The 27,495-nt window shown below is 44.9% G+C and overlaps 4 protein-coding genes and 1 long non-coding RNA gene across 5 annotated transcripts; 3 read left to right on the plus strand and 2 right to left on the minus strand.

Moving 5' to 3' along the window:
• The first annotated feature begins 383 nt into the window (after positions 1-383).
• On the plus strand, positions 384-965 carry LOC108892200 (uncharacterized). The gene is made up of 3 exons (XR_001962428.2): positions 384-409; positions 632-765; positions 877-965. It is a non-coding gene; the product is annotated as an uncharacterized LOC108892200 (long non-coding RNA).
• A 331-nt stretch (positions 966-1,296) lies between these two features.
• On the plus strand, positions 1,297-11,718 carry LOC108892199 (stabilin-2). Its single transcript, XM_018689635.2, has 38 exons — positions 1,297-1,379; positions 1,465-1,572; positions 1,872-2,003; positions 2,080-2,208; positions 2,295-2,357; positions 2,998-3,096; positions 3,185-3,380; positions 3,464-3,559; positions 3,815-3,872; positions 3,953-4,026; positions 4,158-4,283; positions 4,381-4,454; positions 4,547-4,618; positions 5,204-5,323; positions 5,394-5,438; positions 5,523-5,606; positions 5,854-6,009; positions 6,133-6,255; positions 6,399-6,458; positions 6,549-6,725; positions 6,819-6,908; positions 6,977-7,123; positions 7,260-7,319; positions 7,421-7,544; positions 7,854-8,003; positions 8,084-8,188; positions 8,335-8,442; positions 8,591-8,784; positions 8,852-8,993; positions 9,134-9,267; positions 9,348-9,513; positions 9,594-9,700; positions 9,827-9,946; positions 10,024-10,170; positions 10,299-10,409; positions 10,490-10,621; positions 10,936-11,031; positions 11,128-11,718. Exons 2-38 carry the CDS (start codon positions 1,555-1,557, stop codon positions 11,185-11,187), a joined length of 4,095 nt encoding a protein of 1,364 aa, XP_018545151.1. The 5' UTR covers positions 1,297-1,379; positions 1,465-1,554; the 3' UTR covers positions 11,188-11,718.
• Positions 11,719-12,220: 502 nt separating this feature from the next.
• On the minus strand, positions 12,221-15,348 carry LOC108892196 (transmembrane protease serine 9). The gene is made up of 12 exons (XM_018689628.2): positions 15,245-15,348; positions 15,084-15,167; positions 14,917-14,973; positions 14,372-14,555; positions 14,101-14,176; positions 13,651-13,840; positions 13,438-13,577; positions 13,146-13,296; positions 13,032-13,073; positions 12,671-12,893; positions 12,439-12,596; positions 12,221-12,366 (listed from the first exon to the last, which is right to left on the minus strand). The coding sequence occupies exons 1-12, from the start codon at positions 15,291-15,293 to the stop codon at positions 12,221-12,223; spliced, it is 1,500 nt and encodes a 499-aa protein (XP_018545144.2). The 5' UTR covers positions 15,294-15,348.
• A 1,549-nt stretch (positions 15,349-16,897) lies between these two features.
• Positions 16,898-19,160, minus strand: LOC108892198 (T-cell ecto-ADP-ribosyltransferase 1). Its single transcript, XM_018689632.2, has 4 exons — positions 19,089-19,160; positions 18,821-18,939; positions 18,700-18,732; positions 16,898-17,745 (listed from the first exon to the last, which is right to left on the minus strand). The coding sequence occupies exons 1-4, from the start codon at positions 19,132-19,134 to the stop codon at positions 17,029-17,031; spliced, it is 915 nt and encodes a 304-aa protein (XP_018545148.1). The 5' UTR covers positions 19,135-19,160; the 3' UTR covers positions 16,898-17,028.
• Positions 19,161-21,264: 2,104 nt separating this feature from the next.
• On the plus strand, positions 21,265-27,125 carry LOC108892197 (protein mono-ADP-ribosyltransferase PARP12). The gene is made up of 8 exons (XM_018689631.2): positions 21,265-22,325; positions 23,058-23,193; positions 24,289-24,544; positions 24,920-25,015; positions 25,772-25,898; positions 25,976-26,144; positions 26,248-26,368; positions 26,473-27,125. Exons 1-8 carry the CDS (start codon positions 21,976-21,978, stop codon positions 26,568-26,570), a joined length of 1,353 nt encoding a protein of 450 aa, XP_018545147.1. The 5' UTR covers positions 21,265-21,975; the 3' UTR covers positions 26,571-27,125.
• Positions 27,126-27,495: the final 370 nt, after the last annotated feature.

Genomic DNA, 27,495 nt, shown 5'->3' on the forward strand with positions numbered 1-27,495 from the left:
CTTCTCACATTCTGAAGTTTGTTCTCAACCACTGTTTTATCTGTATGTGTTACCATTAGAACAGAATCATTGTCATATAAAATAGATTCCATGTCTTTGAGTCTTTAAACAGATTGATTATTGATCATAATGTTGATCGATATCGATGGTCAGACTCGGATCAGGTCTCAGCTTCCTGTCCCTGTGCTCAGGCCAGCTGTCGGCTCCTGTCCTCTCAGTGGAGCTGTGTCTGTGATGAAGGGTACGTTGGAGACGGTCAGATCTGTTTCGGTTCGGTGGAGCAGGTGAGTGATGACCGAGATGTTAAACAAGAAGTTCTCCTCACCACCAAACCTGAGTCTGATGATCTGATGGTTTCAGGAGCTGATGGCTCTGCCTGAAGGCCTCCGACTTCTTCAAATGGACGATGGTGAGTTTCACCAACAGACTCAGAGAGTAAAGGTCTGGTCAGAGCAGAGAATCCAGACTCCTGAACCGACTCTTTGGGTCACAACCCAGCTTATTTTGGCTGAAAAGCTCTGAACGGTTCAGGAACCAGAACAGAACCTGAAGAATGGTATACCATTTTAAATCTGTATATAAAACACACTGCCTGAACCTATGTTTCTATCTCTATGCCGTCCTCTGTCAGGACTCCGGTCTGTCCTGGTCTCTGTCGGATCAGAACCTCACCCTCCTGGTTCCATCTTCAGACGCTGTCACAAAAATGTCTCTGGATGACAGAAACTTCTGGACCACGAAGGGAAACCTGCCGAGTCTCATCAGGTTTCAGCTCTGTTTGATTTTAAGACCTCATGATCGAAATGTCCTGAATGTTAACAGACTAAAACTCAGCTCTGTTTCCAGTTGTTTTTTAACATATCTCACCTCTGACAGGAATCACATGATCCCTGGTAACTTTCCGTTATCCAGCCTGAGCTCTGCTTCCTCTGTCACTTCACTTCTCAAGACAACATTTCCTGTTTTCAACAGCCAATGAGGTGAGTCCACAGAGGAGCTGGTTTCTATCATCTCTGTCAGTAAAACCAGGTTAAACCTGCTCTGACCTCTGACCTCTGACTACTACATGTAGAACCTTCATCTGAACCCCAGACACGTCTCCTATATGAATCCTTTGTGGTTGGTTCTCTCAGGTCACAGTCGTGGGTGGAGCCACCATCACCACATCCAACATCGCTGCGACCAACGGGCTGATCCACATCATCGATAAGGTATAGAGCTCCCAGAGTGAACGATGTTGATGAAGCTCTGACGCCGTAGACTGACTCTCCAACTGTTTCCATCCTCAGGTGTTGGTTCCTGACAGGAAGCTGAGCGAAGGGCTGCTGGCGACGCTCGCTCTGAGACCCGAGTTCTCGCTCTTCAGATCATATCTCATCGTACGAACGCATAAACAGACATAGCACCGTTCAGCTTCAACTCCAGAGGAATATCTGCTGTTTACAGTTTGTATTTGTTGTTCAGGATTACAACCTGACAGACGAGATCGAACACGCCGATGAATTCACCATCTTCGCGCCGACAGACGCTGCCATCAACGATTACCTGAAGAAAATGGCTGCTACTGCCCTGGTATGTGGAGTTAGATCATCAAAAAAAATACAAAAAAAACACCAGTTTCCATGATTGATTACAAACTCCTTAGAAGGATTAGAATCACAAATGAAGGCTTGTTGTAAAGGCAAGAACAGATTGCAGCAGGACAGTTTTTAAATTAAGTCCCTACCCAAATCTGTCACAGAAAAACTGCTGAAAGTATCAGAAGAGAACTTTTCTAGTCGTCCATAAATGCATCCATCTGTTAAATATCAGACCTTAACTGTTGTAGAAATGTGTAGAAAAGGCTCAGGTGGTTTTGTTTCTGTTGACAGGATGTGAATACGACTCGTTACCATGTGGTGGCAGCAGAGCGTCTGTTAAAGACTGACCTGCAGCCCGGTGGATACAAACAGACGCTGCTCGGATTCTCCTTCCAGCTCGGCATCTTCCCCCGAGACGGAAAGGTTCAAATCTGAAACCATTGATGTATCTGATCTCATCATCATCTGAACTAAAATAATCCTGTTTTCTCTGCTTCAGCTGTTTGTGAACGACGCTCAGATAAACTCCTCCAACATCCTGAGCGGTAAAGGAGTGATCCATGGTCTGTCGGCTGTTCTACAGATCAACAGGAACCGCTGCGACGAAGCAACGTACCAGAAAGTCCCGGTACTGTTGTCAAATCACAGCAGAGACCAACAAACTCAAATGGAACCTCTGATGAATATTAACAGGGTTCTCTTTGTTTTCCACAGGGAACGTGTGTCGACTGTTTGTTCCCACAAGGCAAAATCTGTCCTAATGACACCGTCCCAGACGTAAGATGAAACTCAACTGACAAGCAAACATTAATGTTCGAAATCAAACAGCAGAATCTTCACTTGAAAAATCTGGATTTAAAGAAGAAAGAAGTCGAACAAATCCACAAAAAGAAAAGTGTAAAATCAGTTTGTTTGCAGATGATGTGATTTTGTATTCAACTAAAATTAGACTAGTATTTCCTAAAATCTGAAAGTTCCTGGAAAGATTTGATAATTGAAAAATGTGGTTCTTGTGAAAGAGACTACATTAAAATAGAAACACAAAAAGTGTAAAATTAATTTCAGTGATTAATGAATATTTACTTGGGTATAAAGGGAGCAGTCTGCTCATGTGAAGAACTGCTGATAGGTTGGATTTAATGTTTAGTTTCTGCACAGGAAACAAAACACAAACATAGAACGTTATTAGATTTTTCAAATTTGTTTATTTGAGACAATGTATTTTACTGAACACCTGTATAAAATGCAAGATATAAATATTTTAAATTAATCATTTCCACCTAAAACTTGTGAATCTGGGCAGAAAGAAACAACTGTTGTAGTTTGTGTGAACTGACCCTTTACAGTGATTAGTGATTATTGATGCAGGATTGAGTTGAAAACAAACAGATGACCTTTGACCTGCTGCTGTCTGCAGAGATCAGCCAGGACCAGGAAGTGTATGTTCACTCGGGTGTTTGAGGAGGAGCGTCTGCTGACCCTCGGCTGCAGAGCCACCTGCCTTCAGAAGAACATTGTACGTCTCATCTGCTCTCAGAGATGAAACACGTTGAGGACGGAAACGCCATGTTCCCTTGCAGTGTTAAAGGTGTTGCTGTTTGCAGGTGCGCAGGTGTTGTGGAGGGTTTTTCGGGGAGCGCTGCGAGCCATGTCCCGGTCTGCAGGGTCGTCCCTGCTTTGGTAATGGAGCGTGTTTGGACGGGATCAACGGGACCGGAGTGTGTCGGTGTAACAGAGGGTTCAATGGGACGGCCTGTGAGACCTGTCAGAGCGGGAAATATGGAGTCCACTGCGACCAGGGTCAGTATCCCCCTGACAGTAAACTGTGAATAAAACACATTTACCTTCCCTGTAAGGTCTGAGTTCACCTGTTTCTCCCTCAGACTGTGGCTGTAAAAATGGCCGCTGTAACGAAGGACCAGCAGGAGACGGCACGTGTGAGTGTGACGTCGGCTGGAGAGGAGTCCTCTGTGACGAGAGTAAGAAAATAAAAGACCAATGCCACAGAGCCCGGGAGGGGACATTGTGGAAAAAAACCTTATCTATCTTTAAGTTTTTAAAAACTTAAAAATGTATTTTTTCTCAGTTTTGTTCAGAGTAGCAGTGTTACATATAAACAGTTTTAACAAAAACTGTAAACATTTTTTCTCTTGTAGATTTACGACTTTAATCTGAGAAGTTTGTCTCTTATTAATGAAGCTAAATACTGAGTGTGTTTTACATGTGTTTTCCAGAGTTTGAGTCTAAAGCTGATGAACTGTGCGGCTCAGTCAAATGTCACACCAGCGCAAAGTAAGTTACACACCTGATCAGTCTGCTGCCGCGCCCCCTGCAGGCTGCTGCTGGTTTTACATTCTCTTCCTGTCTGACAGCTGTGTGATTGGACCGTCCGGACCTCAGTGTCTCTGTGCTGCAGGATTTGAAGGAAACGGAACCGTCTGTCAAGGTAAAGAGCACCAGGTGAATCAGTCTCACCTGAACTCAGCCTCCACTCATCTCAACAAACTCACACACTGTTTATTTTCCTGAGCTTGGTTCAGTGAATGATGATTATGGTGATGATGGTGTCGACTGCAGCGAAGGACGCGTGTGCGGTGGATAATGGCGGCTGCAGTCTGTACGCCGTCTGTAAAAGGACTCGACCTGGACGCAGAGACTGTGTCTGTAACAGCGGATACTCCGGAGACGGACTCATTTGTGTCGGTGGGTGAAAAACGTTTCTCAGTTTGTGTATCAGTATGAATCTCTTTGTCGGCATGGTGCGTTCGAGTGCTGCAGGAGTTTTGTGTTTCTCCCTCAGAGATAAATCCGTGTCTGGAGGGAAACGGAGGCTGTCATGTCAACGCAGACTGCGTTCACGTCGGACCGAACAAAGTAAAAACTGGTTTTAATTTGACTGTCTGCAGACGGTGAGGCATTCACTGCACCACGTTTACTATGCAATGTCATTTCCTCCGACTCTGCAGACTTCCTGTTCCTGCAGTGACGGTTATTCCGGTGATGGACAGAGCTGTCAGATGATCAACTTGTGTCGAAAGGTGAGTTTGTCTTGTTGAAAAGTCTGTGCCTGGTTCAACCAAACCATTTTTTGCTTCATGGGGGAGAAAGTAAAATAATTTTCAACAATTATGTCAAGGAAATGAGGGAAGATAAAATAATAAGCTTTTATTTAAACATTAGCAGGACCTTTGGGCCCAGGACAACTGACCTGGCGTTTCCCTGATGCCAGTGTACATTTATTTACCTCCTCTGATCATGAGTTTTACTCATTTACAAAGGATAGGTAATGACAAAAATAATAAAAAATATCAAAATGTGTAAGGAATAGAAGTCTGAAAATCTAAAAAGTGAGAAAGTCTTGAAAAAGATAAACAGCATAATGATCTATTTACAGTGAGTTCACAGTCCCAGTATATTCCAAAACAGAGTGCAGTGTTCACCTGACACACAGGTGAGTTGCTTCAGATGTGTGTTGTGTGACACAATGCAGTCCCTAACTTTGACCAGCAGGGGTCTCCACCGAGCTGTGATCTGAAACGAGTAACAAACCTTTTTAATTGAGCTTGAGCCTCAGGTCTGTTCTCAGTCTTAACACTCTCGTATCTTTATCCTGATGTTTCCAGAAAAATGGAGGCTGCCACCAGTTCGCCGTGTGTAATATGACCAGTCCAGGTGTTCGTACCTGCACGTGCGCCAACAGCTTCATCGGAGACGGTCTGAGCTGCAGAGGCACCGTGGGGAAGGTGAGTTGACACTAAAACAGAAGGAAACGAGTGTCTGTGGCTCTCAAAGCTAACGGTCAACTCTCTGCAGGAAATCCTGACGAGGAAGCACAGAGACTTCTACCTGGGTCTGATGGTGAGTGATGACACTGTGCTCTGCTGCCCCCTGCAGGTCAGAACAGGTGAGAACAGGTTAACGATGACTAAACTCTGGTTTCAGATGGTGGAGATTTCTCTGAAAGGTCGAGGCCCGTTCACCGTCTTTGCTCCGAGCAGCGACGCCTTCAGCGCCGACAAAGACAAGGTAACGAGTTTAACTTCACTCGATTCTGAACAGACTTTGTCTCGTCTCTGGACGACGATGAGAGTTCAGACTGAAACATCTTCAGATGTTCATGTTCCCTCAGGATGAACTGTAAGAATGATAAATGATGTGAAAGAAAAACTAAATGTTTTGAGTATAAAACTTGATGATTCTGTCTCTGATGTGAAATGAAAAGATTTTGCTGCTGAGTGAAGCTGAGGATTTATTTCATTTTTTGTCTTTTTAGATGAAGTCGTTGATGTCGGAGAAAAGTAAAGAGCAGTTCGCCTCCATTCTGCGCAGCCACATCGTCATGTGTCACACTCTGCTGCCCGTCGACCTGAGCCAACCCCGAAACCTGACGTCGCTGTCCGGACTCGTCTTGACCACCAGCTCTGTCCAGGTGACCAGGCTCTGGGTCACCTGCACCCTGGATATTTTCACAATAAAAGCCTCCTGATAACAGGGATGAAATGAAGCCTGTTGGTTGGCAACAAACTGAGACTGTGACTGTTGATATTTTCAGGGAAACATCTTCATCAACCAGGCGAACGTGACATACAGCCACGACGTCAGCATCAACGGGATCTTCCATGAGATTAACAGGATCCTGTTTCCTCCAGACTTGATCAAGGGTCCAGACGTTCCTGTCAGTTCACCTGTCGATCTGCTTCTCATTAATCAGTGAATTGATGTGTTCAGAGTGCTGGTTCAGTCCAGGATAGTCGATCAGTTCATCGTTTCAGTTTATTTCCTGTGAATCCACTGATCAGATGTTTTTCTCCTGAACAGCTGAACCTGACCGACGTGGCTGAACGTCACGGCTATAAAACCTTTTACAAACTGCTCCAGGTGAGATGTTTAAACTCTTTGACTCGTCGTGTTTCCTCCTCCTCTCTCAGGCTTCAGTCTCATGCTGACAGAGGTTTACCTGCATTTCAGGACACAGGTGTGATGGACCTGGTGAACGATGGGATGTATCAGCCTGTGACCATCTTCCTGCCCTCAGATGCCATCATGGCGTCTCTGCCGCAGGAGCAGAAGGACTTCCTGTTCCATCAACACAACCGACCTCAGCTGGTAGAGTACCTGAAGTACCACATCCTGCAGGCACAGAAGGTGGAGAACTGAAACCAACATTTAATCTTCTCACCAAACGTCTGAACAGAAGGACTCCTGACTGATGAGATTCTCTGTTTTTCTCTAACTCAGATTTACGCTGAAGGTCTGATCCACTTGGACTCAGGTCGGACTCTGCAGGGTTCGCCGCTCTCCTTCACCTGTGGAGGAATGGACGATATCGTGAGTATGACGGCGGCAGAGATCAAACAGGTGACATTGGGTCTGATTTAACGTTTGTTTCTGAACAGGGAGAAATCTTTGTGAATGACGAGAAGTGTCGGATCGTTCAGAGACACCTCGTCTTTAACGGCGGGATCGCCTATGGCATCGACTGCCTGTTGACTCCGCCCAGCCTCGGAGGACGCTGCGATGAACAGACGACCTTTGATCTCCAGGTGAATCCTCGCTTCACTGACGTTTCACTGTAAAACAAACCAAACTAGAATTACTCACAGCTAACATTAGCCATCAGCCTCTGATAGCATCCAGGACGTTAAAGGTCTGCATGTTGTTTTTCTTCTTCTGTGGTAGATGAGTTGTGGACTGTGCATCTCCTCAGCTTCTCGCTGTCCCAGAGGATCCAAACTAAAGGTCTGATCTTCATCATCATCATCATCAACACGTATATAAATCAACCATCTCTGTCAGGGTGGATTGATCAGTAAATATCTGACGTGTTGTTCTGTGTTCAGGAGATTCAGAAGTGCGACCTTCCCACCATGTTTGTCACTAAAAACTCGGGCTGTCGCAGCATCTGCACCGTCAACTTCTGGCAGCCAAAGTGTTGCCATGGTTACCACGGACGAGACTGTCTGGGTGAGACGACCCCGTCGACGACATATAAAATATTTCAGAGGGATTTACCACGACATTCAGCAGCTGTTCAACGTATTCTAATCAGTTTAACATAAATTATTTTTTTGATTTATAATTTTGACAAGTCAAACCATTGAGATTTTTACTGAATATTTCATCAGTCAACTAAAATGTTCTGATTTTTACTATAAATATTTTTATTTTTATTATTCCTAACTTTTCATTTCGTTTGTTTTGGCACAAAGAGGTCTCCATTTTTCCTTCTGACATCATGAATATATTAATGAGCTCATCATGATTGGTTCTCAGTGTGTCCTGGCGGCGTGGGCTCTCCCTGCAGTAACCGTGGTAAATGTGACGACGGTCACCTTGGTAACGGAACATGTACCTGTGACGCCGGTTTCGGGGGCGTGGCCTGCGAGCGGTGCAGCGACAGGTTTTACGGTTCAACCTGTAAAGGTGAGCAGGTGTCACGTGGTTTCCTGTGTGAGTCCTGATCCTGCAGGTTCCTCTGACTGTCTGTATTTAACGTGTTTCAGCCTGTAACTGCTCAGAACACGGGTCATGTGACGATGGACGCAGAGGTACGGGGGCGTGTCTGTGTGAGGCAGGATGGACTGGAGAGCGATGTGACGCGGAGCAGAGTGAGTTCACCGTTTATTAAACATCACACTCTCAGATCCTCTGTTCTCTCTCTGTAAACAAAGATGGCTGACAGGAGAGGGTCGCCCCCTGGTGGCTGACCGCCACTCATAAACCCCTGATCTCTGACCGAGTCTGTCTCCTGCAGCTGAAGTCTTCAGGTGTTCTCCGCCCTGTTCTCCAAAGGCTGTTTGTAAGGAAAACAACACCTGCGTCTGTCGGCCATTTTATGAAGGAGATGGGTTCACCTGTATAGGTAAATACACTGTGAACACAAAGAAATGATGTTTTACCTTCAGTATTACAGTGTTCCACTGACACCACGAGCTGATCACAGAGTGATCACCTGATCCACCTGCTCAGGTCGTCATGTTTCCTCTGATCAGGTGTTTCTCTGTGTTCAGTTGTAGACATGTGTCAGGTCTGGAACGGCGGCTGTGCCAAAGGAGCCAAATGTTCTCAGAAAGGAGAGAAGGTGAGCTGCACCTGTCCTAAAGGTCACTCTGGAGATGGCTTCACCTGTCAGCCCATTGACCCCTGCATCTCTGGGGACAACGGAGGCTGCCATGAACACGCCACCTGCACCATGACGGCTCCGGTGAGTTTTACTCCTCCTCAGGTTCAGACACATCTGAGCCGTGGTGACGACGTTTCTCTGTGAACAGGGGAAGAAGAAGTGCACCTGTAAAGACAACTACGTCGGAGACGGACTCACCTGTGAGGTCAAACAGCTGCTGATCAGCCGCTGTCTCCAAGACAACGGGCGATGTCATCAGGACGCCAAATGTACAGACCTGCACTTTGAAGGTAAATCAGACGCCGGCCCTTTAAGACTTAGAGTAAACAACTTTATTTACAACAACAACTACTTCAACAGTTTAAACGAGTCTCGGTGTGAACTCGTGTTGCTGTTTGTGTTCATGTTGTTGTGTTGTGTTTGAGTGCAGATGCGACGCTTGGTGTGTTTCACTACCGCTCAGATAAAGGTCAGTACAAACTGAACTTCACCGCAGCTCAGCAGGCCTGCACTGCAGAGGGAGGCAGCCTGGCCACCTACACTCAGCTGTCCTACGCTCAGCAGGTCAGTGAACACATCACAGACACAGCTGTTGGAGGGGAGGGGGTCTGTGGTTAAAGCTGCGGCTCGTGGTGTCTCTGCAGGGCGGGATGAACATGTGCGCCGCCGGCTGGTTGGACCAGGCCCGAGTGGCGTACCCCACCACCTACTCCAACCCCAATTGTGGCTTCGGACACGTCGGCATCGTGGACTACGGAGTCCGCAAGAACCTGAGCGAGACCTGGGACACGTTCTGCTACAGGATGAAGGGTGAGCGAGGAAGAGGATGGTGAAGATTCATCGATCAGTTGATCGATTGTGATGTATTGATCGGCTATTGTCTGTTTCAGAGGTGAAGTGCGAGTGTAAGACCGGCTACGTTGGTGACGGCTTCGCCTGCACAGGAAACCTGCTGCAGGTGCTCAGAGCCACGCCCACCTTTTCCAACTTCCTCACAGTGAGTCCGAGACGTCCGTTCACTGAACCAGCAGCAGTTTAAAAAAGAAAACGTGGTGTTTACCTGTCTTCAGGTGGAACCTCCACCATCACCTCTTCACCTGTAAAAACATTTTTTCTTCTTCAGCAAATCCTGAATTACTCTGAGTCGTCAGAGTCCGGGAGACAGTTTGTGAAGCGTCTCAGTAACCTGACGGTCCAGTCCACGCTGTTCGTCGCCAACAATGACGGCCTCCCTGACAACCAGGTGAGTCATTGCAACAGGTACCTCACCTGTCCTCACCTGTTCTCACCTCTCCTCACCTCTCCTCACCTGTCCTACAGACTTTGTCTCAGAGGGACATTGAGTTCCACCTGTCCGAGGGTCAGGCGCTGCCTCTCAGCCAGTTGAAGAACGGCAGTCGGATCAGGACCAGAGTCGGGACTCTGACCGTCCTTGGAGTCGCAGACCTGCTCGATCCCTCGGCTCTGGTCAGATTCATCACCACACCTGTCCACCAGGGGGCGACACACAGAAACATCTCTGTTTTATATCTTTATATCTGACACAGTTTCTGTTGCTTCTGTGGCTAAAGTTTGAAACACTCATGTCTCCTCAGTCGTCTCGTTACGTCAACGACCGCTTCGTCACCAGCTCAGACATCCTGGCCTCAAACGGGATCATACATGTTCTCCAGGGCCCCCTGAAAGCCCCGCCTCCTCGCCACGAGGTGAGTGTTGTCAGAGCAACACAGCATTGACTCATTCCAACAGGTAACAAGATGTTAACAGTCTCCGATCGGCTCTGCAGATGCACGTGGTGCACAAGGCGGGGATGGGGGTCGGAGTGGTGCTGCTGATCATCCTGGTTGGGGGGGTCGTCTTCGTCGGCTACCACTTCTACACCCACACCTCCAAACCCTTCCACTTCCACTACTTCAAGGTCAGAGTGTGTCCAGTTGATTCTCAGTCCTGCTGTGATGTCAGGCTCTGGATTATTCCAGAAAATAAACCAAATAAAGTTTCTGATCCTTCCAGGTTTAGTTCATCAGATAATCTTCACAGATGAACACCACTGTTCTGATGACGTTTATAAAAACATCAGTTTAAGAAATTAAGATTCATCTGTTTGACTTTGACACAGATTCAGTTCAGTCATTAGTCTCATAGATTTTTTATTTTTTAATGAAAGACCTTGAAAAGTGTTCGATCCAAACATCTGTGACCTTTGACCTCTGACAGGAGGAGGAGGAGGAGGAGGAGGAGGAGGAGGAGGCGGCTCCACCTGCAGATGGCGGTCGCAGCATCTGTAACCCAGTTTACGAAGCAGCTCCAGAAACGCCTGACGTCCCAGTGAGTCTCAGCCTCCCCACACATCATCATCATAAACCTCAGTCTTAAACTGCTGACTCTGAGGTGTCCAGGTGTAACCACAGACACTGTCTGCAGGTGGAGGACAAACACGAGGTGGTGAACGGAGGAGCGTACGACCTGCTGCAGGACAGCTGAGGCTAAACTCTCTGCTGACGTCTGCTCCGAGTTTTCTCCTCTAAACTGATGAAACTCTGGCTCTTGGTTCAGGTGAAGTGACGGGCTCAGGCAGCAGGTGGAGGACCCACTCTCACAGAAAACCAACAGTCATGATGCGTTCAGGTGCTCTCAGGTGTTTCTGTCGAGGAACGTTTCGGTTTCTCGTCTGATTGGTTTAGAAAATGTAAACTTTGTTTTTACCCTTTGAGTTTTATGAATCTGTAGACATGAAAAAATGAATCATTTGTAACTGAAAAGATCAATGTTGATTTAAAAAAAATGCTCCATTTTGTTTGTAGTGTTTTTTTCCCCATCAAATAAAATCCAACAGGAAATGAAAACCTCAGAGAAATGTCACAGTAGTGATATATAGAAATGTTTCTGGTTAAACTAAAAGGATCTTCCTCTTTGATAAAAAGCTCTGTCTCTGTAGGAGTCCTCTCCATGATGTTGTCAGACACTTAGAATAACAATCTGAACCTGATGGTCATTAAACATGACTGAAGCTGATTGGTTCACAGACCCTCCGTTACTTTATTCACATGTCTTCAGTCACCTCAGTGATCCATGAATCATAATCAGATATTCTGGTGAAGATGGACGGTTTGTCTGTGGCACAGCGGCCGCTGCCCCATGTGACCACACCAAACAGGAAGTAGGCACCGTGTTTCCGACAGAACAGAGGAGCTCCGGAGTCGCCCTGCGGAGGAAAACACGAGGTGTCATTACCTGGAAGGTGAGTCAGTGTTAACGTACTGTTTGAGATGTGACGTCTGATCCCGGCGTTTACCAGGTTAAGCAGCAGGGATCATGGCAGCCATGTTTGTTTGTTTGATTACCATGCAGGAGGTGGAGCCCGCAGGATGTGAACAGATGTGAGAGTCAGTGACGAGCCCCCCCCACTTCTGTCTACAGGTGGTCTGATTAACCAGAGTCAGTCCAACGTGGTGCAGACGATCCGGATCAACGTCACCTGCACAGGAAAGAAGAGTGAAGCTTCATTCTGGTTGTTTCAGCTCCACCTGTCTCCACCTGTACATGTAGAAACACTGAGGTCACCTGTGGTTTTCACAGACCCCCACCCGGTCGTGACGCAGTGCCAGCTGTTGTCGAGCTCCTCGTCTTCATCAAGGACACAAACTGGAGACACCTGAGAGCCTGGAGACAGAACCACAGTCTCATCGATCTGTACGACACTGAGGAGGGATCTCAGTTAAACTCTTTTCTTACTGAATCTGGCAGGAACGCTGAGGCAGACCAGAGACAGGTCAGATTTTGGCGGGAAGCTGCCGTCCTGCGGCAGGTTGAAGACTTCATCCACAGGGACGGTTTGAGACGAGGAGAACCGGAGATCGTGGACTCCCAGAGCCACAACGTCCTCTTTAGCTCTGCAGGGATAGACAGTTAGGGTTAGGGTTAACGGAGGAGGAACCAGCCGTCAGCAGGAACACCAATGATCTACCTGACGTTACAGTGTTTGGCGGTGATGACCCAGCGGCGGTGGATGAGCACTCCGCTGCAGTAATGGCGTCCGTTGGACTGGAGACTGACCTGCCAGGGCCAGAAGAAGGGGCAGGACTCCGTCACGTTCTCCACTGACACCTCACCGTCCTGGGACACAGAGAGACCAACGAGGCCCGGAGCGTGATCACAGCTGGAGCTCTGCTGCTCACCACACCTGTCCTCTGTCATCCAGGTGAACAACAGACACACAGAGCTAGACTGAGGACTCAGCATCAGGTTGTTTGATAGATAGGGTTTGTCAGATCTGTACAGGGTGGTGGATCAGTGTGTAAGATGAAAGTGTGTGAGGTTAAACATACCTTTGTTAGTGAGGTCGTCTGTGTAAACTCTGTTCTGATCACCTGTAAAAATCAAACAAACCATGATACTCTGACAGGAAAAGTCTCAGGTGTTGGATTGTCTGAGAAACTTACTCATGACGTCGTAGATCCACGGAGTGTGTTGCTGGAGTTTGGTGTAGACACCTGGTCTTCTGGCTCGTCCACAGCCGACTCCCCAGCTCACCAGACCTGCCAGCTCGTACCTGCTGCCGGTGAAGCAGGACAGAGGACCTCCGGAGTCCCCCTGAGACCAGAGAGGACAGAGGTACAGAGAAACAGAGCAGAGACAAATCAGGAAGACGACAGGACGACACAGATTCTGTCATGTGATTGCTCTCATCGGTCTCTGACCAGAGTCCAGATCCTGAACCTTCTTGGGTCTCACCTGACAAGCATCAGCTCCTCCCCCGTCCTTCCCAGCACAGAACATGGAGGACCTGATCCTCCCGAGGTAGTACTGGTTACAGACGTCAGGGGGCAGGATGGTCACATTCACCTCCTGCAGTCTGTTCACTCGAGGACCATCTGAGGAGAGAACGACAAACATCAGGTCCTTCAGTTTGAGGAGTTCTAGAAACGAGTCTGAGCGTGTCCTCACTCTCTCGGGTGGAGCCCCAGCCGGTGATGGTGCACTTCCTGTGGACAGGCAGTGGAGTCATCCAGAGGTCGATGGGTCTGACGAACTGGTTGAAGACCACAGGTCGCTGCAGCTTCAGCAGAGCCATGTCACTCTCTTTAGTCCGAGTGTTGTAGCCATAGTGGTTGATGATCATTGAGACTCCAACCTCCTGAACGACCAACAAAAGTTTCTTACGTTAATTCTTTGGTTCATCAGTCGTACCAGCACTGAAAACAGTTTTTACACCACATCTGTTCCCTCAGGGGAGTGAAGGTTTTTACCAGGTCAGAGGAACCTGCCCCTGATAGCACTGATGAAGGATGAGAGTAAAAACAACCAAAGTACCTAAAACTTTTGCACAGAACTGTTCAGAGTCAATCAGTCTGATTTTCTGATCTGATTAATCAGTGAAGGATCAATGTGTCTGACCTGTTGTCCTGCCTCATGAGGATTATCCAGGTCGTGTTTTCCAGCCAGAACCGTCCAGAAAGAAGCTTTGTTGTATCTGTAAACAGGTTTATTCAGCAGCTGTTGTTCTCACAGAGTGAGAGGTCAGAGGTCAATGTTTAAACACTGAAATCATTTCAACAGTGATGAAGAAAAGTGTTTTTCATCAGCGTAACTGATAAAATCTGACATGATGTTCATTGTCAGATCAGAACCTGCTGTGTCAGAAACCAAAGAGCTGATGACCTCTGACCTTTTGAAGCAGTGAGCAGCAGAGATGACCCACAGCGGGCTGATGATGGCGCCCCCACAGGCCGGCATGGTGGCGAAACGAAGAGAAACCTGCCAGGGCCACGAGTGAGCCCAGGCCTCCTGACCCCCGATGATCCTGGACTCCATCTCCTGCTCTGGAATGAAGGGCCGGACCCCGGCCAGGTCTGAGATCAACAAGTTAACAAGTTAACGAGTTAGAAGGTCTGAGATCAACGAGTTAATAAGCGAAAGAAATTACAAAATATAAAAGTATTTTAAAACTTAAACTTTCAGAAGGTTTTTATTGTATCTGAGGGACCTTTCAATCTCAGTGCAGATTGTGTAGGGCTCTCACAAAATTTCAACAGGAAACCAAAACTAACAGATCAAACATGAATTTCACATATTTACATTTTTATAAAACATTTTATAGTGTATAAAAACGTAAACAAATGTAATTTGTTTTGATCACTCCATCGCATTTTCATCTGATCTGACAAAGATGTAGATCACTTTCAGACTTAAGGTTTAAGGTTTTGAACGTACCACTGAAGCCAAAGTGTCCAGAGAAACTTCCATTTATCGTCACATTCAGGTTCAACTCTGAAGAAACAAAGAGAAACATCAGCAGCTCTGAAACTAAAACCTGAGTTAAACTGACTTCATCTCCTCGGAGCTGAATCTGTTTGTACTGAACATGAACAGAACCTGACCTGCAGCAGCAGCTGTGTGGTGGTTGTTGTTGTTGTTGTTGTTGTTGTGATCTGTTGTGTTTGACGGTTTCAGACTGAATCCAGCTGCACAGACACACATCAGACTTTAACATGAGGTGATAACACTTTGACCTGCGCTGAGGATGAAGTGAGTTTCTCACCTGTCTGAAGAAGAAGCAGACAAACTGAGAGCAGATCAGTCGCCTTCATGTCTCTGAGGATCAGCTCAGACTGAGCTGCTGCTCTGACTCTTCAGTCCTCACCTGTTGATTAGAAACACCTGGAGGTCAGACTGAGAGAATCAGCTCAGAGTCACAGGCTGCTTCTAATTCTCTGTTAAAGAAAAAAGAAACAATGATGAAACAGAGTCTGAGTTTGGTTCGACTGTAAATACACCACAGATCAGAGAAAATGAAAATAAGTAGATAAAATGAGAGAGAGACTTCCAGTCTGACCTAAAGTCAGAGCTGGATCAGACCTGAATCATCTCCTCGTTAGACTGGTTCAAACTGAGGTGAGTGTCAGCCATGATCAGAGCTGCTCCAGTGGTCTGTACTACGAAGACAGTTTAACCTCCTGTGGTTGAACTCAGGTTCTCAGGTAAAGTCGGGGTTGACAAACCCTGACGGCCTCGATCTGTGTTAAACGGTACGACGGTGGTTCAGATGTGGGTCAGTTGAGTCGGTGTTAACTTAATCAGAGTTAGTGCGTGTTGATCAAAGGGGCGTGCACCGTATCTCTCAGATGAAGAGCGCACGTTAATTCAGTGGGTTTAGAGGAATTTAAAGAGACTCTAACGACACAGTGTCAAACCAACAAAGACAGAGAGACTGGTCACATGTTCTCTGGATTCTTCATCTGTAATATGAGATGGAAGGACACAGAACATATGTGATCATTTCTCAGATACTTGGATTACAGTCAACACGTGGGTCACATGTCTGAGAATGAGCTGTTCCTGTTAATGATGTTCTGCCTGGAACACTCAGGCTGTATATGTATGAATGTAATGCTGTTATGTTCAGTATGAACTTCATGTTAACAGTATTTCAGCCTCAGTGGAAACTGAACCTGGATCAAATAGAAACTTTCTACAAAGTGGTTCACATTCATATTTCCATCATTAATGCTGCATGTGTTGGTCTGTAGTCTACAATTACAACAGCCTGTGGCGTTATATTGTCTTTCAGGACAATAATGCCCCCCCCCCCCACACACAGCGTAAATTATTATGGCAACAGAGCTCAGGTAAAACCTATCCACCTTTCATAGCACAGGTTAACCAGGAAGTTACACCTGACGTCACTAAGTTACTCCTGTAGTTACTCTGATAAGAAAGTTACCTCACTTCATAGTACAGGCCTCAGGCCTGTCCAGACTTGATCAACAGTTTTTATTGTTTCTTTTACTTCACAGCTGTGGTGACAAAGACATGGTTTAATTTCTTTTCTGTTTTGTTTTCTCTGGAAATCAGATCAATGGGACGAGATGCATCAACCAAAGAACCTGAGACCAGAACAACAAGACCGGATGAGTGAGTCTGTGAAAATCTTCTTGCTGCTGTGAGTTGGTCAGATGAGGTTTAGTTCGGCTGCCTGAGTTTGAGTTTTTTTGAGAGACAGGTAAACTCTGACTGGAGGGAAGAGACAGTTTCCAAAGATGAATGTGATCAAACCCTGTCATCAATATAAGCCCTCTCTGCTGTTTGAGTGAATATTTATTGATCGATGTGATTGGAAACATTATCAGAGTTAGTCAGTGTTCATGGTGTTGATGGTTGTTGACCATTAACTGAACAAAAACAACAAATCCACTTTTTTTCTTCACAACATGTTTATTGATTTCACACTGAGACACATGTTGGACACAGAGATGTTCTGAATAAGGCTGAAGGCTCACAGATGGATTCTTATGGTAAATATTTCAGCAGCAGCTAAGATAGTTTTTAATTCTGCTGCGTAACTTCTCTTGCAGCTGCAGCTACACCTGATGTTTTACAGTTTAAAACACTTTTACCTCCTGCATGCTTCAACTCATAGACGACTTTACAGTCAGTCAGACCTGCAGGTTTATCTTTATTATTCTCAATTTTCTTTGTTATCTTGAATGTTTCATATGGAGGTATCAGAACCTCCTCCTGGTTATAGCTTGAATAATCTGCCACATAAGCTGCTAGACAGGTTTCAATTACAAAACAGGTTTCTTTACCAAAGTCAGTCAGGTCAGTTCTGTGAGAGGTGGAAGAAAAGGAACCTAACCGAATTATCTTGTTTTCTTCTCCAATAAATTTAACTGTGGTTCTTCGATAAACTGTCAGACACTTTTTTGTTCTAGACAGGTCTTTGTTCAGGATCTGTATAGCATCTGTTAGCCAGAAATGTAAGGAGTTGTATCTGAAGTTCTTGTCGAGATACTTGTCCTTGCCCTCCCTGACTGCTGTATTAAAATCCCCATAAAGCCCATCAGATGTGTAAGTACAGAGTGCTTGTATGTGCTTCGTGTGAAGACCTTCATGTTTTGTTTTTTTAGCCTTTTCTATACATTCATCAAATTTTCTTCCTCTCTCATCTTTGTCCTTGTTTTCGTTCGTCATTTGTTCAGTGCAGCCAAAGTACATGTCATCAACAGCCTTCTCAGACATGTCGAGTGGTATGGTTGTGACCTAAGGGCAGAAGAGAGAAGAGATGATGTTAAATGTCAGAGGTCAAACCACCTGAGAAATGATGTTTGTATAAAACTAAACTGCAGCAGAGAAAGTGTTTTATAGGAAACAGATCAGATCAGATGATCTGTTAATGTCATGAAGACGTTATTAATGAATCTGAGTCACAGACACGTTGATGCTGAACACATCAGTAACGTTCACTGACAACTTGGTCCCTGTGAGTCCTCTGTCCACCCTAACCCCTGACCTCCACCTCCTCTGTGGCACATAAATACAGCTTCATGCACTCCATAAAACATCTCTCATAAACATGATAAACATGATTCAGTCAGAGGTTAAATCTGTCACCACAGCAACACTGTTCTGAGATCTGTATAAAAGTCAGTTTAACACAATGGTGTTGAGCTGAGAACCAACCTGACTATGGACTAAGACAGTAAATTGTGCTGTAATGAAACTGTAGGTTTGATTTGGAGAGTGGACGGTCAGTCTGAGGTCCTCTCCCTGAAAACTAAGGCTACACAAGGTATGGCTATTAAATAACCCAACTAATGCTGTAATAGAATTATATTGAACATAAAACATTTTTCAGTGTCTTTCTCCTTCAACATATTCCCCTTCTGCATCAACACACTGCTGCATTCAGGTCTTCCACTGATCAAAACAGTGTAGTCGGTCTTCTTCAGACAGTTGTCTCAGAACCTCTGTCAACCTTTAATATATAACACTTGGTGTGACTGTGAACCATCTGGTTTTATCCTCATACGCTCAGTCTTATTATTTAATAGCCATAACTCGTAAAATAATGAATCAATCAGTCCAATTACAACAATTTAACTTTTACAATGTTAAATTCAGAATATAACTGGTGTTGATTCAAACAGCAGCTGTCACTGACACCATGTCGTGGCTTAATAAGAAAACATCACAGCTCTCAGCTGAAACACTCACCTCAGTCTGTGTGCCCACATCTGTCCCGAATACCTGTGTGGATAATCACAGTATCATACACTGTTACTGACATATTATGAGTATGTGAGGATTTCTCTCTGTACTAACTGTGTCCTCCCACCTGTGAAGGTGGATTTCCACCTCTGACTGGGTGGATGAGCAGCATCCAGCAGAGCAGCAGACAAACTGAAGCAAAGATCCTGGTGTTACCCCCCATCACTGCAGGTAGGAAAACACCTCCTACATTTACACAAGCACAGAGAACAAGTTGAGCATCACACTGTGTCACAGAGTCCAACAAACACTGACACACACCTCTGATGCTTTTCTCTGAGAGAAGAGTTTAAAGATGCTGGATGCTCAGAGGTTGTTTGGGAGGATGAACTCACTGGTCGTCAGTATGAGGAGATGCTGAGAGATGAACCTCTGGGTCATAGGGTTTGGTGGGACAGCAGCTCCCTGCTTCCTCTGCAGGACAATGCTCACACTTATATACTGTAGATGTACACGTGTAAGACACACACCTGGTCACAGCAGCCAACCACATCCACACATGCTCACAAAGATAAAGACAGTACATTTTCATGCACGTGCACTCACACATGCACACACAGGTGTTCACTGTGATGACCCTCTCCACCCTGTGTGACTGTTAATGTCGGTCTAAAGTTTTCTCTTGTGCTTTATTCTCATGTTGATCAGTAATGAGTTGATGGGGTTGGTTGTGTGCGGCTGTGGCTCAGTTTGTGACACTTTCTACAGAGGAATGGAGGAGGTGTAGTGTTAGTCTGACATGTACAGGTAGAGAAGACTGATGACTCTACATCAGTTCCCAATAATTCACAGATGTGATGTGTGTAGATGTTTGAATGGACTGAGAAACCATGGTGTTACTACTTTACAGTTTAAGATTAAGATTTGTTTGCTATCTGCAAATGCAAACCAAGTGATTTGACTGCTCCAACAGACGGGCACTTTTCACAATACAGCAGCAGCAGGGTACTGAGTGGTGCTACAATGAATTGTAGTGATAGTAAAATTGTAAACTTGCATAAATAGCAAAATTGCAAAAAGCACAAAGTATTCATAACAATATATATTATTATTATCATAACTGTCATCATTGGTTTTCTCAGGAGGGGTTTTTCATATTTGTCTGGGTCAGGGCTTGAACACGAGACCATGGGTTGGTAGGCATCCACATTACCGATCTCCCCACTGAAGTCCACAGTGGAAGGCTTGGTAGTAAAAGCAATTGTAGTGATAGTAAAATTGCAAAATAGCAAAATTGTTATAAATAGCAAAATAGCATAAAAGCATAAAAAGTTAAAGAAGCAAAACAAAACAGTGTGAAAAATTTTCATAGCAGAGTGGTTTTTACAGCATAAAGTGCATTGTCTGAAGCGGGGATCAAACCGGGGACCTTGGGATTGGGAAAGCTCCCATAGGGACCCATTCATTTTTTAATTCATAATAAAATTAATATAAAATCATAGAAGCATCGGATCAAAAAGTTACATCCCGGAATGTCCAGGAGAAGCTTACATTTTGATACCTTAATGGTGTATGTGGCATAAAGCGTGCGGGACTAGTTAGGGACCAAAAAAGGTACGGAAAAATATTAATAAAGAAGCGAAGAACAATGCTTGAAGCATTCACACTAATAAGATAAGATAATCCTTTATTAGTCCTACAATGGGGAAATTTAGATTGTTGCAGCAGCATCAGTGATTGAAAAGATAGAAAAAGACATAAATATGAGTAAAGACAAGATAAAAACAAGATAATGCTATAAAAAAATATACACATAAGAACAGTATAAACATGACAATGTAATAAAAAATATTAACAGAAGAGCAATATACACAGGACTTTATACATAGAGACAGAAAATGAACTAAATACAGATATTGCACATCCACATTCCATCCATGTTTGAGCCTTCATCAGATGAATGAGCAGCAGAGGATTTCTGTTCATGAAGCTTTCAGCTCTGTCTCTGGGCCATGAAGGTCATTTGTTTGGTATCTGCAAAGTCAAACCAAGTGATTTGACTGCTCCAACAGACGGGCACTTTTCACAATACAGCAGCACACCTATCTTCATTTGAAAGACAGTATTATCTGTCTGTATACGCTGCCATTGTCCACACAGAGGAAAGATGTCATTTACATCAGTCAGGACCATGAACAGACCTTTGACAGGCAGCTTTTAATGAAGGACCAGTTGGTAAAGTATCAGTACAGAGCAGCTGCTTACAGAGCTCATAGTTCACTACGATCCCAACAGTAATAACAATATCAATAATCATTTATTTTTTTCCTCATCAACACACAGACTGTTTATCACTGTTTTTATATTCAAACGTGTTAATTTACAGCTGCTTTAAATCAGATGTTCTTCACATCTGTTCAGACTGAACATCTGTAATTAAAGACATGAACAGAACGAAGCAGAGTTGTTGTTTAATAAAGCTTTTAATGTCTTATCCATTTTATTGGTCAAAAGAGAGTCAGAGAAATGTCAGTCAATAACCAAACCAAGCTGAAATAACCTCCTACACCTGAGCAGGGTGTGACAGGTGACAGGTGAGGTCAGAGGTCAGAGGTCAGTCCTAGGGTCTGCAGTTGAGTAGTTTTTGCTTAGGAAGGTTCCTAAATGAATGAAATGACCCAGAAGTATCTCAGTGTCTCTAAATTTTGAGGACAGGAGCTTCAGTCATGGGTGCATTATTAGAGCTGGATACCAGATCCAAAATGGCGGCCATTCAGTCCTGTCAGAGCTGCTCGCCTGGCACATACACCGAAAAGGTTCCTGGCTTCCGGGTTTACTTCCGCGTTATTCGGTCCACTGAATATGCGCAGTGGGGCTGCTCCCGTCATGCCTCTGGGCCGCGAGGACGAGCGAATCGCGTTCTGGATCTGGCGCGGCTCGTTTGTGAGCGTTAACCTAGTGACTTCATGGATATATAATAAGACTTCTACAGGACTGACCCGGCTTTAAACCATGGATGTATTTACACAAACGACAACAGCAAACAACAGTGAACATGATGTTTCACAAAGTAAGGAAGGAAAGGAAACGTAATTAGGAAAGGAGATCTTTTTTGACTATTCGACCGCAGCCTTTGTTTTCTGAATCAGGAGTCTCAGGTGTTTGTCTCCACGTGCTTTTATTGTGACAGTCTCGGAGCGGATGTGTGTTTTCCGCGGACCTGGTCCTCCCGGTGGAGGGCCGGGCGGTGTTCAGTGAGAGTGAAGCCGCCGATCTGTCGACATGTCCGGGTACAGCCGAGAGATCCTGCTGGCCACCAGCCTCCTGTGCGGCGGCAGAGGAGCCATGCAGCTGCTGCAGCTGCACCGGAAGCTGCTGCAGCGCTGCCACATCACCGAAGAAGAATTCTGCTTCATCCTGAAGCGGTGCCCCCGCTTCCTGCTGGTCCGCGGCCCGGCGGGTGACGGCGGGGAGCGGCCGGGGGACTGCACGGTGGTGGCGAAGACGTCCCTGCGGCTGTGCAGGAGCTACGGCCGCGAAGAGCGCTGCAGGGGGGAGGGAGAGGGGGGGTGTCAGCAGCTGCACCTCTGCAAGTTCTTCATCTACGGAAACTGCAGGTTCGGCAAAGGCAGGTGAGCCACGCGCACAGGTGTGTCAGCGTCAGAGAACAACAGGTAAATAAAAGTGAGTGAAGAGCAGCGGAGAAATACACGCTGTTACCCTCACCCTGCCCAGGAAACTCTGCTCTTTTGATTATTTCAGGCTTCCGTAGAAATCAAACAGACACAGGAACAGATTAAGTCTCTGTTTTTTATTAAACCTTCATTTATCTCCGGGGACTACTTTATCTGTGCCTTTGCTGCGGATTGATACAGAACTGCTGCAGCGGTGAAGAGAAACGAAAGTGAAGGAAAAGTATTTGGTGATGGAGGAGTGACGTTTCCAGAGAAATGAAACTGAGAGAAGAGACAGATGATGATGATGGTGATGATGATGAAGATGGTGAAGGTTATGATGATGATGATGAAGATGAATCAGGTTGAAGCTGTTTGTTTGATCACAGCTCATTCCTCAGGTTTTTACTGGAGCTCGTATGTTGTGACTCTGACCAATCACAAAGCAGAGAATCTGTAGCAGAGACATTAAATGAAAACCATTTTATCATGTTTAACTGTAGATGAAGTTTAGTCGTGAGTGGACTTCAGTCTGGTCTCTGTCATTTCCTCAAACAACCTGTGACTCTGTTGGGGACTATTTTCAGCAGCGGATTAACACACATTAGTTGCTGTAGTGTGCGTGTGTTGATGAAGGAACATGTTAAACTGATCTCAGATCAATAACATTGTCGTCGTCATCATTCACAGGAAACCGTGTAAATTCTCCCACGACATCCGATCAGATCATAACTATCGATTACTGAGAGAGTGCACGCTGCACGAGCTGAACGAGGACGACCTGTTCCTGCTGCTGCTGCAGAACGACCCCACACTGCTGCCTGAGGTAACACACCTCACACACCTCACACACCTGTCACACACCTGTGATGTCAAAGGGAAATGTTTGTGGTTTTCACTCTTCTCTCTCGTCTTTTCTGGAGCGATGGAGCAGAGTAGCTTCTGTCCCGACTTTAATGGATGAGAGGATGAAGATCAGTTAATGGAGTAGGAGAATAGGCCGAGCTCCGCGACTAAACGCTGTGATAACGATAAAGTCCAGAGAGGGTGACGAAGAAGAAACAGACGAAGAGAAGCCGCAAAGATCCAGAAACTACAAATTAAAGTAACAAAGAAAAAAAAAGAACAAAAAAGAAATAAAAAAGTAAAAAGTGTTGACAAAGGACAGTTTCTACAGAGGTAAAGTAAAACACTTCCTCTGTTTTCTCATCATTTCAGAGAAATGAAATCTGTATCATTACAACAATCACAGGAATCCTCACTGTCATTTCATCTTTTTTATAATCATGAAAAATCAATCTCAGAAATCTGAATAATCTTTATTTTGTTACCTTATAAACACTGAAGAACATTCTGATGATTTTAAGAGAATGAGAAAAAACAAACTCACAGATTCGAGAAGAGGTTTCTTGAGAATCACAATGTCTGGATCTAAAAAAAAAAGATCCACGTTTGGTCTGAGATTTTTCAGAGATTTTCAGATCTAAAAATTATGAGAAAAGATGGGTTGATCATAAATATGAGAAAAGAATCTCATGATGAAAAATCTGTCCAATAATTATCTGAAAACTTTAATTTATGTGAGAACTTTTTATTTTGTGACTAAAATCTCAAAGTGAAAATGATTTCAGTTAATTATCAGATGTCTCTGGTAAACAGAGAAAAATTTAACTGAGTTTTCAGAATCAAAACGCTTCATAAATTATTACTTTTTTAATCCTGTGATCTCAGAACTCAGATCTGTGTCTCATCATCCTCTATCTGATAATTTCATGAAAAGATTTAAAATTCTGAGAAAAGATTTTCAGATTACAGAAAAAATGTACATCTGATATCAGAATCTTTATTGTCTGATTCCGACGTTAAATCATGTGATCTGTTCCTGTCTCCTGTCCTCACTCTGTCTTACCTGTCGCCTCAGGTGTGCACACACTATAACAGAGGCCCCGGTCCTCACGGCGGCTGCTCCTTCCAGGACACCTGCACCAAGCTTCACCTGTGTCAGCACTTCATTCAGGACGACTGCGTCTTTGGACTCAGGTGTAACCGCCAACACGCCATCGGCGACCACGGCCGCCGACTGCTTGAGGAGAGAGGACTGAGTGGAGACATCATCCACGACCTGCCCTTCATCTACAGGAACATGCACCACCTCACCGCCGCTGCCGAACCCACAGGTGAGGAGAACACATCTGGTCACAACACCTATATCCGGTATGATAAACTTTATTTATACAGCACCTTTCAAACACAAGGTCACAAAGCGTTTGACAATAAGAACCAAACAGACGAACCAGTCCCAGACTGATCAGGATCAGAGGGTCCTGGTCCTTGGTCCTGATCGTGATCAGGAGTGTTTCACATCTTCCTGTGGTTTGTTTGTTTTTTATGTGAAGAACTTTTCTGTGAAGAAGTTTTGGTCCTGAAGTTTAAAAGATGGAGGTGGAAAATATCAAGGTCTGAAAAACACAGGAGACAGAGCTGAGATGACGGATGTTTTCATATTTTATCAGACTGAAGTTTATTTCTCTTCATGTCTTTGTCTTTGTCAGAGAATCTTTCTGACCCTTTGTGGAAACCTTCAGCTCAGACGGACGAGGACGACAACATCTGTCTACACTTCATTAGAAACATCTGCAGGTTCCACAGTGAGTTCAGATCAGCTCTGATTTCACTGATGATTTTAATGATCACACAGCAGACGTGTTTGTCTCAGCTGAAGCTGGGATTTCTGTCGTCTCTTCAGTCTGTTCTCCTGCAGTTCACAGTGATGTCCAGCAGGTGGCAGCAGTTTCCTCTCTAACTGAACTGATCCTGACCTGACGTCAGCTCTTTATCACTGAAACAGTATCAGACATCAGCATCAGAATTTATTCTTTTCTCACAGGGAATCTTTAATTATTTACATGTGAAATGTGTTTTATTGCATCACTTTGTTTCACTTCATTCAGAAATTCTGATAAAAATTAGATAAAAATCATCTGGATTTAAAAAAAAAAAAGTTTTTATCATTCAGAGTTTTTTCACTACAGGTGGACGTCACACAACAGGAGGAAAAAGGGCAAAGTTATGGTTGTAATATCATATCATGTAATATAATATTGTCGTTATTTATGATACATGTATGTTTGTTTATTTACCTGAAACATTTTCTTCATGTTTACCACTGTCGGCCATCTTGGACTGAGTGTGTCAAGAATCAACTGATTTATTAAATATGAGATAATATTGGTGTTTTAACATCACTGTGAATCTGCTGTGGTACATTAGCCGTCCACTAACATAGATGCTGTGTTACAGAGGAAACTTGTCATCAGCAGGAAGCAGATGTTTGAGTCGTGTTTTGTTGGTTTGTTAAATCTAGTGTTTTTTAAATGGAGTCTGGTGTTGGTCTCTCTGTGCAGACGAGTGTCGCCGAGTTCACTTCCACCTTCCCTACAAGTGGGAGGAGTTTGACGGCTTTACCTGGACCGACCTGCACAACATGGAGGACATCGAGCGAGAATTCTGCGACCCATCAAAGACTCAGAGGTCAGAGGTCAAAGGTCAGAGGTTAGGTTTGAGGTTGACAAGGTGGCGGCTAAAACGTTTCCTCTCTATGTTTGTAGCTCCGGCGATCCGTCCGTCAACTTCCTGACGATGACTAGGAGGTCACAGCGAGTTCGCCGCCTCTCCACAGTGTCCTCCGTCATGAAGCCGCCTCACTACGCCCTGACCACCAAGTGGCAGTGGTACTACAGAGGAGACCAGGGGCGGTGGGTGGAGTATGGACAGCCGGTGAGTCAGAGGTTAATGAACAAAGCTTTGGAGGGTCAGAGGTCAGAGGTCAGGCCTAACAAGCGGTGATGTTAGCATGCTAACCCCTGCGTCTGTCCCTCAGGATGAGAAGAGTCGCACCACATCACAGACGTCCAGGACTCTGGAGGAGGCCTTCCTGTCTGACCCAACAGCCCAGGTCACGGTGGTCAAAGGTCAGAGGGAGTATGTCATCAGCTTCACAGGTACGATTTCCTGTCTTCTCCATCAGGTGCAGCAGAGTCACAGGTGAGGACCGCTCTGTCTTCTTTTCTACTTTAACTCTGTGTTTCCTGTCGTTTTCCTGCAGACATGTACCAGAGGAACCTCAAACACAACACCAAGAGGAAGGTTCGCCGCCGTCCTCACTTCATCTCCGTGGCCGAGGTGGAGGCTCAGGCTCAGTAGAAAAACCATGAACTGAAGTTGGCCTGTCTGAACCGGACCGGACCTGAACGAGACCTGAACTCTGACTTAAACTCCGACTGTTACACGTCGTCAAACGCTGACGATCACATGACCCAAAGACTGTGACGTCACCTTCTGAGGATTTTAAACGTTTAAACTTTCATGATTTTATGATTTTAGTTAAACATCAGATTCAGCTGCAGATCAGATCCAGATCTTTATTTAGGGACAAATGTGGGTGGAGTTTTGAATGAGGTTCTTCAGTAACAGAAGGTTCTGGTTCTGAAACAAAAAGACATCAGTTACTGAGAACGTTTCAACATGTTCAGATGAGTTTAAACCAAAGATTAAGGAAACATCTTTATTTTTAAAAACAGAAAAACACTGAGCTGTTTGTTTATCAATGTTTATCAGACTTGGTTAAATGTTTGGTTTTTACTCAGACTTTCATTCATTCATTCATTCATTCATTCGTTGATTCGTTCATTCAGGTGCAGGTTTATCGTCCATGTGAACATATTAAAGTTTGTAGAAAATAAACTGTTCATCAACTTATTTTACATTTAAATCAAAGTTTTTTTATTGAAAGTTTCTGGATCTTTAACAGACTCTGAACTGTTGAATCACTGATCAAACCTGGATCTATCATCAGACCAGGTTTTAGTGTTGACCCTCCAGGATCCTGGACTTTGGATAAAACCAGGTTCAAACATGTTGATGGATCAGAGTCTGGATCTGGATCAGACTGAAGATCAAACAGGAAGAAAACTGAGGAGAGGTTCAGAATCTGATCCAGGATCCAGGACATTATTACTATTATTGTAGTAAATCGCCCCCCACCCCCCAACCCCCACCCGCTGACCCGCTGCAGCCGGATCCTCTAGGTCTGTCCCGGATCTTTCGGGTCCAGGCTCCGTCAGGGTCA

Source organism: Lates calcarifer, unplaced genomic scaffold (assembly GCF_001640805.2).
Source record: "Lates calcarifer isolate ASB-BC8 unplaced genomic scaffold, TLL_Latcal_v3 _unitig_2098_quiver_1414, whole genome shotgun sequence".
NCBI classification, from domain to species: domain Eukaryota; kingdom Metazoa; phylum Chordata; class Actinopteri; family Centropomidae; genus Lates; species Lates calcarifer.

What these genes read in the sequence shown, in the direction of transcription:
- LOC108892199 (XM_018689635.2), top strand. An exon ending in TCAAGGGTCCAGACGTTCCT is followed by an intron (nt 6,256 to 6,398) that starts GTCAGTTCACCT and finishes TCTCCTGAACAG; the next exon opens with CTGAACCTGACCGACGTGGC. An exon ending in CCTGCACCATGACGGCTCCG is followed by an intron (nt 8,785 to 8,851) that starts GTGAGTTTTACT and finishes CTCTGTGAACAG; the next exon opens with GGGAAGAAGAAGTGCACCTG.
- LOC108892196 (XM_018689628.2), bottom strand. Translation starts at nt 15,293, where the DNA reads ATGAAGGCGACTGATCTGCTCTCAGTTTGTCTGCTTCTTCTTCAGACA. An exon ending in CCACACAGCTGCTGCTGCAG is followed by an intron (nt 14,974 to 15,083) that starts GTCAGGTTCTGT and finishes TTGTTTCTTCAG; the next exon opens with AGTTGAACCTGAATGTGACG. An exon ending in GTGGATCTACGACGTCATGA is followed by an intron (nt 13,074 to 13,145) that starts GTAAGTTTCTCA and finishes TGATTTTTACAG; the next exon opens with GTGATCAGAACAGAGTTTAC.
- LOC108892198 (XM_018689632.2), bottom strand. Translation starts at nt 19,134, where the DNA reads ATGACCCAGAGGTTCATCTCTCAGCATCTCCTCATACTGACGACCA. An exon ending in TCTCCTCATACTGACGACCA is followed by an intron (nt 18,940 to 19,088) that starts GTGAGTTCATCC and finishes GTGTAAATGTAG; the next exon opens with GAGGTGTTTTCCTACCTGCA. An exon ending in ATGTGGGCACACAGACTGAG is followed by an intron (nt 17,746 to 18,699) that starts GTGAGTGTTTCA and finishes TTCTGCCCTTAG; the next exon opens with GTCACAACCATACCACTCGA.
- LOC108892197 (XM_018689631.2), top strand. Translation starts at nt 21,976, where the DNA reads ATGTCCGGGTACAGCCGAGAGATCCTGCTGGCCACCAGCCTCCTGTGC. An exon ending in AAACATCTGCAGGTTCCACA is followed by an intron (nt 25,016 to 25,771) that starts GTGAGTTCAGAT and finishes CTCTCTGTGCAG; the next exon opens with ACGAGTGTCGCCGAGTTCAC. An exon ending in GTATGTCATCAGCTTCACAG is followed by an intron (nt 26,369 to 26,472) that starts GTACGATTTCCT and finishes GTTTTCCTGCAG; the next exon opens with ACATGTACCAGAGGAACCTC.